Source organism: Trachymyrmex cornetzi, unplaced genomic scaffold (genome assembly GCF_001594075.2).
Source record: "Trachymyrmex cornetzi isolate Tcor2-1 unplaced genomic scaffold, Tcor1.1 scaffold313, whole genome shotgun sequence".
Lineage (NCBI taxonomy): Eukaryota > Metazoa > Arthropoda > Insecta > Hymenoptera > Formicidae > Trachymyrmex > Trachymyrmex cornetzi.
Window position 1 is genome coordinate 156,613 of NW_017297828.1, and position 12,836 is coordinate 169,448.

General features: G+C 35.6%; 1 protein-coding gene across 2 annotated transcripts in view; it reads left to right on the forward strand.

The window, feature by feature from the left end:
- LOC108762650 (uncharacterized) overlaps nucleotides 1–12,836 on the forward strand; it is a 44,608-nt gene that overhangs the window by 2,741 nt on the left and 29,031 nt on the right. For both annotated transcript variants that reach the window (XM_018509729.1, XM_018509728.1), the window contains one exon: nucleotides 5,736–6,319. In XM_018509729.1, coding sequence (XP_018365231.1) covers nucleotides 6,101–6,319 — 219 coding nt within the window. In that variant the 5' untranslated portion in view covers nucleotides 5,736–6,100. The remainder of the gene's footprint in view (nucleotides 1–5,735; nucleotides 6,320–12,836) is intronic.

Consider the following 12,836-nt stretch of genomic DNA (forward strand, 5'->3'; position numbering starts at 1 on the left):
TACAAAAGGGAACGCGCGTCCCCATCCGGAGCAACGGCAACGAGATTTAACGAGCGCACTTTCCATACCGTATAAACGTGCGCGGAAAAAGCGCGTTTGTAACAACGAGCCACACTTGTGAAATGTTCCGGCGAACTTTTACGCGAAAACTCATACGACGCACGAACGTCATAACTTGCCCCGTTTTTTCGCGCTTTTATTTCTCGCGCGACGTGTCACCGCCACTATAATTCCGGAATTAAATATGGAGAACCTAGAATTTGCCCTTGTTAGTTACAATTTATCGAGCTGTCAAGCGATTAAAAATCGCGATACTTTGTCATTTTCAATGTTTTACGTTCGCGATGTCGGTATTTTAATTCTATTAACGCATTTTTCATTTTTCAAGATTATAATGTCGAATTAAGTATGTTCACTGTAATATATCACTTTAATTCCGCAAAGTACATTTACAAAGAGAATTTTCTAAAATAATTTTTTCTACGTTAATATCTTTCTTGTTAATTTTAATTTATTACAGCTTCATCTTTCTAGAAATATGTAAGGTAAATATATTAATTATTGGACATGAACCAATTGTTGGACAAACTGATCAAACATTTCAAATATTAAGCTTTTAATGATATATTTTAAATAAATTTATTATTAAACTTTATAAATAACAAATTTATTTAAAACTGTACATATCATTAAAAATTTAATATTTAAAATTTTTTGTCACTTTGTCCAATAAATTGGTTGTCCCATTAACTGTCCATAATCTGGAACATTTAATTTATTTAATATATTAAATTTTTACTACACGGAAAGAATGTGGTTTTGCTGAAATATCTAAAAATTTAGCTTATAGATACGAATCTGAAAATAATTTTCTTTACCCTTCTCCCCCCCATCAATATAGTTATGTAGGACATAAACTGGTTGCTAAAATGTTAAAACTTTTTGTAACATTGTTTAAAAGTCACTTTAAGTGTTCTACGTAACTATTTTAATGGTCTAACAAAATTACTTTCAGATCTGTATTTAGTTAAATTTTTAGATACTTCAGCATTTTTTTTTTGTGTATTAATATATTTTATGTATTTCCAATATTTGTATCTGTATTTCGTCACTTAACAGTCAAATTGTTTCAGTAACTTAAAACGTTCGTTGTTTGATGATACTGAATCCTACGGATTTTTTCGCGAGAATCGCATCAAAGATCAATTTCTACGATGTGTCCAGTGTCAATGCTGAAAAGGTTAATCTACGTTTTTACGGGTTTTACGTTCCTTCGATGTCACCTCTCGTCCACAAGTTCCGCGCCGCGATTTAATTAAACTCTCTCCGACCTGCCATCGAAAAATCGATGCTGTCGTCGTGGATTTTACTAGCGGTTCCGCGAGACTCCGAACGAAGCAATTCCGGCGAGACCGGTCGAGTCGATTTAGCTCGTTCGTGCAGAAATCCGCGCCCGAACTAGTCAGCCGGCCCCGAAAAGTTGCGGATCGCAGGGAAAATTCACAGTGACAGCAACGACGGCAACAAGGAATTGCTCTGAACTTATTCAATTGAACTAGTTTACGGTAGAACAGAGTACTTCGTTTGTGAGAGCGATCGATATTAACTCTTTAACACTATGGATAAATATGAAAGTATCACCCAAAGGAAAAATCGCGTCAGAGTAGAATACCTGGCACCAAAAAACAAAAAACTTGGAAAATGTTAAAAAAAATAAGTAGGTACGTAATTAAGTTTGGCAACTGTTGCTTCACTTAGATATTTTTTCTTCGCACACGTGAAAACAATCTCAGCGACATAATTATAACTCTCAGTAGTTATCATTACGCAGTCATAGTAACAGTGATAGTTCATTTTACTATTAGAAATATATGACTGTTGTGGGTATATTAAGATATCAAAATAACCCATCGCTCATGTCTCGCTGCATGATCTGCCGTATTTTGCATGGCGCGTTATGTCAGAATAACGAGAACTTGGGATTACACTATGCTTTAGTGAGTAATCTATGACCACTCGGCCAGGAACGAGAAACGAGAGCAGGTTAAACTCTCGAGGGATAGCTCTAAGCCGGGAATGTCACGGTGAAAAATTGTTACATCAACGGACGAATGGGCCCGGAGAGAAAGAAAAAGAGAGAAAGAGAGGAGGATGGAGAGAAGCGCGAAGTCAAAAGTTACAAAGAAACGCACTCGTATACATCTGTCGAATGTCGTTCTTTATAAACTCGTATTTCTTGCTTAATTCTACGAAAATTCTTTCACGGGAATGCATGTTGCACATTTTTACGATAAACGTTTGTGTTTAATAGATTTATTTAAACCTTATGACGCGAAATTCGCAGATTTCCATGAATATAGAAGCTCGCTTCCGCTTCATCCACCGGGAGCAGTAAAATGTTTATCACCTGGAGTTTCCCACACCTCGACCAATACTAGTTAACGTTTCAACACCTCTCTCGTGAATTCGAAAAATCCACCAACCTCTTGTTCACCTCGTTGATGACGTTGATACTGGTAACGAGTCTGTCGAAAATATCGATCGACAGTTATATGTACTATTTCAAATTTTGCAATCTTTTTTCAGATACATAATACACACAAGAAGATCAAATAAAGAGTGAACGAAATTAATTGTATTTAATGCCAATTGATACTGACGTAACCGGAAAATTTCCATTTCCACGTTTAACCTCGTTCGTTTCGCTTATCCTGCACGTTTAACCTATTACATCTCTTTACGATGTATACCGGGTGACCTGAAAATCTCTGCGGAAGGCAGCTCTTGGGCGACTCACGGTCTGCGCTTTATTAAACGGGGCTTGACTCAACGTCATCTGGCACAATCGTAAAGCAAACTTATCGCACGTCCTCTAGGCACCTCGGCGACCCGTATTACGAGGTCGGACAGGAATTAGATTCAAAATTCGAGGAAACTGCGGAAAGCACGAGTGAGTCTGTGCGAAGTGCGTTTGGCTTTGTCTTGGAGAACGCGAAAAGGGCGTCTTCGCACCTTCGCCGGAAATACATATAAATCATGACTCGATTAATCTTCCGGACTTAATGGGACTGCAGACTCTACGGGGTGATTCAGAGACATCGCTGTACTCGTATTTTTTTTCACTGGATCCATTCGCCGAGCACATTTTCTTCTAATGAATATTTTACTTTGTATTTTTCTCATTTTTACCTTTGATTACTAAGACTTTTTTTATGTCAAGCTTAACCCTTAGTACACACGATCGGGTCATTTGTATCCTACGCATTTTTTTTCTTTGAAATACCAGGAACACTTGATTAAATAACTTCTATTCTCTTTCTATTCTTTCTTTTTTTTAATACACAACTTTATAAATATTTTCTAAAGATGTTAAAGTATGTTAAAATATGTAAGACTTAATAATTTTTATATGCTTGTAAAAGTAATGAAAATTAATCCCGGACGCGAGCAACCTAGAACCGGAAAACCATCGTGTGTACGAAGGGTTAAACATAAATCCTACATCTATCTACATAGAGGAAGGTCACCGACACCGACATACCACTTTGTTTTTAGACAATATTTCTTAAACAAAAGTATAATAGTATAAGTTAATAGTAACATAGTATAATCAATTTTTATAATACTGTTTGCAATTTTGCAATAATTAAGTTTTTCGTAAGTTATGCAAAAATGAGTGTCTGACAAAATGGGCTCCAAAACTGACATAGTAGATAATAATATCAACATTCCTATTCTATCAATAAAGATATATCCTATTCTGTAAAGAAAACTAATTTATGAAACTATAAACATTAAAAATGACATAATAATATCAACATTCCTATTCTATCAATAAAGATATATCCTATTCTGTAAAGAAAACTGATTTATGAAACTATAAACATTAAAAATGACATAATATTATCAATAATACAGTCACTATTATTTTAATTACGTAATTTGCAAAAGAACACCGTAAGAATTTTCTTCTCGGATTCATAGAATTGGTTTTTAGCTGATTTGGTATAGAAATAAGCCACAAATATATGAATTATGAGTTTGTACTTCTTTAATTAGCTAAACAGATCATGATTTTATTAATATTAATAAAGTACAATAGTTAGTTTCTGAGAAATAAGGGGGTGTCACTTTAGGAGACCTATGTCAGTATCGGCAACTTTCCTCTAACATCAAATATAATTTTAAGAAAACAGTGCACATTTTTCGATCCAAATTCCACTAAAGTGGGAAAGGCGGATTCTTTGATGGAACTATTGTCGATCTTTTGTTAAAGAGCAAGTAGAAGGTGGAAATTCTTCTCGCTATTTTCTGTAAGTCGAATGATGTTTGCACAGTATGCGACGCGTTTATTACCCAAGAGTAGAGGAGACACGGCGCAAATTTTCCATTCTTAAATTAGGTCGCGCATTCTGTGACTAACGCACGGCCGACGACGACGACGACGACGACGAGGACGACGACGACGGCGACGACGACGACGTTTCTCATGAATTGCAAATTCCTATGTTGTTTTTCTCATCTTTACGGCTTCACCAACTCCTCTTCCTCTCATCCCTCCACTCTATCGTCTGCTTTAGTCAGTTTGCGTTGCGTTCGTTTTGTTTTGTCAGGAAATAAAACGTACGTCTCCACTGACAATTTCTCGAATGGCTCCGCGACGTCGAATGATTGGCATACCATTACGTATGCGACATATTATTAAAATATTGCTTTTAATTAAAAGACTGCTTTTAATAGTAACGATTGGATCTTTTTCTATATCTTCCAAAAAGAATTCTAGAGAGATGCAATATAAATGCATCATTTAATTAAAGTTAATCGTAATTATTTTTCAATATTACTTTAAAAAAAAAATTAGTTGCAATGCAAAATACATTTATTTGCGAATGTTATCGCCAATCTTACGTATCTTGTTCTAGTTTCCTGTTCTCGTATCTTACGGGACCCACCCTTAAGATCTAAATAAATTATATCTATTTATCTCAGGTCGTCCTTAGGGAATCTATGGCAGAAGGAAATTCATCCATCTACAGCGTCTATCCATCTATCTACCAATTTATCAACCTGCCGCGCTTTTTGCAGTAGTCGTTAATTTAAGTCACGAGATCGAACGGCAAATCTAACGGCCGTTGATTTACGGAGAGCACGCTTTTTTGGTGCGGTAATGGATCCAACCGTAATTCGCAACGACATGCACTCGAATTTAATCGGACAGATTTCTTCGAAAGTCTGAAAAGCACGAACGACATTCGTGGTAGAATGAACGACAGCTCCACACAGATAGTCTGGCAGGATTCTCGCTCCCTCCTTGACGTTCGCCACGTTCCGCAATTTCGTCCCAATATTCGCGAGAGAATTCGGATTTAATTGACCCAATTCAGAATTAAGCTTTGCTGTGTTTCATGAATGCTTCGTTCGTAGTAAAAGGCAATGCTTTCAATTTCGATGACGTATAAATGTTAGGTTTTTTCCTATGGAAAACAATAACATACAGCACGAAGTCCGTTTAATCTTCAAAATTCATGACTGACAATTAATATTTCTCTTCTGCTGTTTACCTGCAGTTTGTTATACATTTTTTGTTTTTAAAATAAAATATATATATTAAGTTTAAAGACAGAAATATATATGTTAAGTTTAAAGACAGAAATAAGAATGTATGGTTAAAAAGAATAAATCCATTCGCTGGATTATCTAGCAGAGTTATTTGTAATTATGTTTTTTTTTTCCAGGTCTCTAGAGTGCTCGCTGCCAAACGCACCGACAAGTAGTACAAGACTCGTTGCCAAATTTCTCTACGTGACAACTACCGCCGCCATCACTTCAAATTTGTTCCTCTTACAAAAGCTTTAGAATGCGCTAACAAAGCCACGACGTAACTTCATCACTACAATTACCAGATTTCTGACGAGATTTTCGTAAGAATCTCGTAAGGTTGAAAGTACAGAGGAGTTTACTTTGCGAGGAGGTGAAAAGGGACACAATGAAGAGACTTGTCTTCAACGGGACGAAGTGATCTTCGAAGAAACGAAGAAGCGAAGAGAATTCGAAGCTTTGGGTCGGGCGAATCGGGCCGGTGACGGGCCCGATCGGTGTGATGGTCTCGGGGTGGTGCCCGTGCGTGCCACTGGGGCGCCGGCAATCGCCGGCCCAGCAGCAACAGCAACAGCAACAACAACCGCCGTCGTCGTCGTCCAGGGCGCCGTTCACCGTCAGCGGCGCGACCGATCGCGCGGACATGGTGCAGATGTTCTACTATGAGAACCGTGGCAAGTGTTGCAAGAAGCTGCTCAGATACAATGGATATCCGAATAAGGTTAGATAATTTGGCATCACAATTTTATTTTGCGATATAGAAAATTCAATCTGCTTATTGTTAATTACGCTTTATTATATTCCTTGACAAATTTGCTATTGAGTTTTTTTAAAATAAAATTCGTAAATTTTAATAAAATATATTAAAATGTATTATTAGACAAAATATTAAAAAAAAAATCCTTTTATTTAATTTTTATGGAATTAACATTTTTATAATGGTTTTGATATTATATTTCTTTAACGATAATCAATTTAATAAAACACAGCTGATAATGTTTTGTATTATATTTTAGTGCATTTAAAAAATTAAGATTTGATAATTAACATTGCGAAAATTTTTTTGCGAATATTGGCAAGTCGCGTTCTTTGAAGATGCGTCGAAGTGAATCTTAAAGTGCTCTATCTCTCTGCGGAGGAAAGCATTAATTATTTGACGAGCGTCTTGATGAGCTTTCTCTAGAAAGGCACTTAAACTATTCTCCCGAGTAGTTCCTCTCGAAGACTTAATGTGCACGTCCTAGTAACCCGTTCATATTACTATACATACATATATGGGAGAATCCAGATAAGTACAGTTAAGTTCAAGTTTCATGGAGCGTTAATTTTGAGAAAATACGATTGATTTACTTCTGATCGATTTACAAAAAAATCGATAAAAATATCTCTTCTTAATCTCCATCTTATTCAATTACAGACTTGATAGTTATACTAATCGTTCCTTATGTTTCAATATTTCAAAAATATTGACAGTGATAATCTCATCAAAACATCAAAAATATTCTAACAGCGATAATTTTTGTAAGTATTTTATAGAAAATTGTTTAAGCAGCAACAGAAAATGTTAGTCTGCAAAGAATATACGATTCGAATTTTCGATATTATTTATTACTCTGATAATTTTTTAAATCGTATTAACATGTAAGAAAATACAATTTTCGTGAAAATGATACCATTCATTCAATCGCTTGGTCTTTCCGTCGGATATCGACTTTTCCGTCTGCTTTTCTTAATTGGATGTGATTTTAATCACATTTGTGAGAAGCAATCGTTCTGATAGCATTATATCGGAATCTCTTCGATAATTGACCTAACTAGGTATAAATCTACCCACATATCCATTTATCTATCTAATGAAACTAACTCTCCATCTATCTATCCATTTATTCGTATAATTAAACCGTCTATCTATTGCTCGATTACATCGAATTTCCTGACTGAAAGACGCTTTTAAAACGTTTGATTGTTACGTCTAAACTGAATTTTCCGATGAACTGACGTTAATTACTAACTGTAGCTTACATTATAGTGTTATTATTAATATTATTTTTACTAGGTCTAATAACATACGTACACAATAAATATACATATAGTTATTATTTATTTATAAAATATATTAAATTATAATTTATAAAAAAATCATTAAATATTTAACTATATATAAATAAATTCTCGATTTATCTGGACACACAAATTTATAAATTTATCTCGTTCGAGTTCTCTATGTTCGGTTTAACGGTCGATTTAGAAGATTTAGACAAAACGTGACGATAAAAGTTTAGCGAAACGAATGTGACCCAATGAACATTTCACGCTCTATGGCAAGTCCAAGATCTCGGGGACCCCAAAGTGCACTGCAAAAGCGATAGATAGAGGAACGAAAGAAAGAGAGAAAGAGAGGGAGATAGCTATTCCAAGTTCACCGCAGAGATGGCCGAAGTTTCCGAATGCCTCCTGGGAAATAAATCGATTCGATATCTGAATAGCCATTACGCAGACGTGGCTTTGCGGAATAAAGAAAGTATAGTAAAGTGGTCGGTGAGAGCGAAAGGAGGCGAGTCTCCTCGGAGAAAAAAACGAAGAAAGGACCTTATCCGGGAACTAGACTAATATTGCAAGTTGAGAAACTACGGCTGGAATTTTCTTTCAATAACCGAGTTATTATTCATCACGATCATTTATTACTCAAAAGTCGGCTTACTCGTGTCATCTTCCACTCTTGCGTCGTATTATTTTTTCGCCAATTCTTTGTAGCTACGTGTAAAGAGGTTCCCTCTCTTCGAACAATGTGGATAAATCGGGTTTTTTTTACTGCCTCAGGGAGAAAATAATGCCAGCTAGTAAAAGAAGGAATTTTGGCAGCTGTCTGTCGATCGTCGATCTATTACGGGAAACGATTCGCGATGCTTATCACTTGTCGGAAATTTCAATTGTCTGATAACAGAAGCGCCGCGCGGCGCCAGCCTTCGCGTAGCTTTTCGGACGGATTTTCTATTTTCTCGCTCGCTCATTTTCTCGAAATATGCTTTCTCCTCCCGGTATATCTTACGCATCAATCTTAGACATTACGCGGATGCTCGAAGATGGAGAATCTAAGAGTTATCCCAGAGCCAGAAATATGAGAACGCGGTAAGTTCCCATTTCGCCAAGATATTCTTCCCAAATTCCGAATGCCGTTCTTGCAGTATTTCGAAGATGAAGTATAAGTGAATTCCTGAGATATTGCCTTGTGCTTAGGTTTTATAGCTCACTATTGTTACACTCATAATTGTTCTCTCGACGACGGAGATACGGTTGTTCGTTATATTGTTAATTTAAGGTTTTTTAAAGATTTAAAAGATATATATTCTAATAGTTTTGGTAACACGTGATGTACCTTTATTTATGAAATATCTGATTACGAGAGTTATCTCACTGAACCAACATAGTAGATTATTACTTCGACTAACATAATATTATCTTATGTCTCAACAATTGATTCACTAACTTCCTCATAACTATTCTCTCTCGTAACGTAAATTCTAGCGTAAAACAATGTAATTCCAACAATAGTCGTAGGGCTAATAATAATTCTAGACTATAGGCACCAACGCCGTGTTCTTTTCCTCGTCAATATGTCATTGACGATAATGCCGCAGTTATTTTTACGCGCCCTTCGATACTTTAATGCGAGCTAAAACGTAGGAGGCATCTCTGTGATCACAGAGAAGAAAATGTTAGGGTCGATTGATAATTTATGAGAACAAAGAGTAAAATTTCTGAGAAAGTTGTTGAATAAGAAGAGATTTTATAGAAATTGCCTGTGAAATTATCTTTTTCTTTTGAAATAGTAATTAACAAATTTAATAGAAGCGATATCACATGACGTCTGATCAAATATTAAATAGCTATATGAAAATGTAAAGGCTATATTGTACTTCAATATATTTTTAATATTTGTACAATTTTATCTTTACATATTTTTAAATTAAACTTTCAAGATTTTGCTTCATTAAAATTTGAAATCAACAAAACTCTTTCTTAGGAGTAAAACAGCTGTTTACTCTGAAAAACTTTTTATGCGCTTTTTTAAAGAGTAAACATAAAAAGATTTCAGTGACTCGTATAATGTTGGCGTAACTCATGTCCGCAAAAACTTGTACCTTTGGGACCGTCTGATCGAAGGGGGAAATGATTTGCGAAGAAAGAAAATGGCACGTAGGGATGCGCCGCTGATTTTAATCCATCACGCTCGACGTGCTGGTGATTAACGAGGGTGTCGCACTGGTTCTCTGGGGGTTTGCGACTTAACGCGGGCTGACATGTGTTTCGTTAGTGGCGATGTCTGCGGCATCGACTTTACCGAGAAGGTATCCTCGCGACGTCTATCGTGGTCTGATTAATCGCCTCACCTCACCCGTTCCGCGGATGATCAATGTACATTTCGCGGGCAATAAGCGAAAGTACAATCGTACTCTCTCGCATTGCCTGACATTCGAACAACGATAATTAACGACAGTTTGCGGATAGTCTTTGTGATAGTTAATTCGCTCTTTAGCATTGTCTTCTCCTGGTGTATCCACAATGTATTATGTATAATTTATAAAGAAAAAAGAGAGAGAGATAAATATCGCCACTTACTCGAGTGCTTTTGGATAAAAATCCTCTCAAGTGCTAAGACAAGATATACCTATATCAGTACAAACTAATTGTTGTTTACAATGTAGAGATTTTTATAAAAAAAAAAAACTAATAAAAAATGGTAATAATAAAAATAATGAGAGAGAGAGAGAGAGAGAGAGAGAGAAAGTAACTGGAGATAGTATACTGTAAAATGGAGTAACTTTAGTCCAAATTTTGATAATATTTAAACAGCAGGCATACAAGAATTTGTATGCCTGAATGATTTAACAATAAGAGACTTTAAAAAAAGATATTTTTAAACATATTATAACTTCATTTTTAATATGCATGCTATCTAAATATTTTTTTTAGTTTACCTTATTTTATGGTAATTTTAAAAAGTATAGTCTGCAAAAAGTTTTTTAATTTGATTTACATTTAAAACATTAATGTGTTTAAAAATTTATTTTAAAGAATTGATAAAGTTGTAGTACATGGTAATCATTCGATGGAATGAGGAAAGAGTTAAAGTTAATATTTATTTATGTATTTTTCCTTGATTCTCTTGGATAGAAAAATAATTCTTCATGCGTTCCTGGGAAAAACGAGGTCGTTTAGCTTATAACCCGACTGCGCGTTATCTATTTGTTCCTGTTAAAAGTTAATTAGCGAACCCGGCGAAATTGCCCGCGGAGAGATCCGACAGGAAAAACAGCGAGGGATCCAGGAAAATATATCTTTCCACGAGAAATCTCTCCACTGTACGAGATTGAATGAATCGCTATTAAAAGTGCGCTTGCGCTTATGGAATTATCCGGAAATACGAACGATGTATCGAGGAAGGGATAAAGACTTGAATATATATACATATATATATGTGTGTGTGTGTGTGTGTGTGTGTGTTGGTGTGTGTGTATTTATGGCGTCACAGTATTAAAGTCGCTTCTCGCCACGAATAGAATTATCCACGAGTGCACATTCTTTCGCGAGCATGCTTGTATCGGAGGGGCACTTTGTCACGAATGCACGATACGGTTGCAGTCATGCATGTGCACTCGGAAGAAGCGGTGCGATTACAATTTACTCGCGGCACCGTCGTCGTCGTAGTCGTACATCTTTGGCGACGTTTTCTTCCCGTAGTCGCTTTCTTCTTCCTCTTCTTCTCTTCACCTTTTTCTTTTTGTCCCTTTTTCTCTCATCCACAGGAAATTTACGCGACGCGGAAATAAACGTGAATCGCACGCGACAAACGCGTTTCCCACGACCTTTGAGAGCCGGCCGAGTGACAATGAGCGATTCAAATTAGCAAAGTGAGGACGCAAAGCGAGCGATTTTCAAACGAAGTAGTCTCCTCACGAACGGCTCTTCGTACGACGAGAGTAATTGCTTTTTAACAAGCGCGTCCAGGATTCTGTCACACTCATTATGACCGGGATTTCCTTTATCTCCTTCCGGCGTGTAGATATGCGGATTATACGAATTATATAATGACAGGAATATCAATATTCGACAATGTTAATTAGTCACTGATTCCGGAAAAATAGAATCAGTGATCTTCGATCAGCAATCGAAAAGCGTAAACGAGAGCTTTAAATACACTAAATTAAACATTTTTTAAATTATAATATTAAGTTAAATATATATAATTCGCATAATACAACACGGATTATTAAATATGTTGTAATATAATTTGGTTTTTTAACCAAATAATTGGCTAATTTATGTTATTTTTTATATTTCTCCCGCAAACGTAACTTTAAATTTTTAATATAATATATTATAGGACCATATATGTGATAACACAAACTATAGAAATCGAAGCATTAAACGGTCTAGCTGGATCTTAAATGCTTGTATGATTCTTATATGGATTTATATACTACGTATGTAGTCCCCAAAAACGCGCGCCGGAATTATTTATATTTACAGATTTTAATATGGTATTCAACATTATTAACCCTCGAACATTACACATGGGTATTTCGCGTCCATACATTAAAAATTATCATTTTTGTACTTTAATAAAATCAAAACCTTTCTTCATTAAAAATCAAAGTTACAATTTTTATATCAAAACTGAATTATTTTCTTTTTTTGGTGCAGAAAGTAATTTCCATAATTTTTCTAAACATTTTTTTCAATGTTTTGCAGGATAATTTAGTAGAGACCTTAAAAAATATGTGTGAATTTTTACAGAATTTTTCGAGCACTTTAAGAGCCTTAAAATCGAATCGGACACGAATGACCTATGTCGTCCAAAGGTACCGAAAATAAATGTGATGTTCGAGGGTTAAGATCGTTTCGAAGATGCAAATAAGCATCAAAAATTGGTTAAATTGCTAGTCAATACTACGGTATAAGTTTAGTAGAGTTAACATTTTCAAGACCCAGAAATCATTTTGGCGCACATTTCTGAGGACTATATACACATAGTATGGTAACTCCGGCAAATACGCCGCGCTGGGATTTACGCCGCGGAAGTCAGAAAAAGTAGAAGGAGTAGGGGTAATTTTCTCGCAACTACTCTGTTACATGCCTTTATTGAGTTATAATTTCAGCTTCTTACTGTTAATATTAATGAAATTATTGTGAGTTGAATCGATTTGTCACTGTGTGTGTAACAAGTAGCATCATCA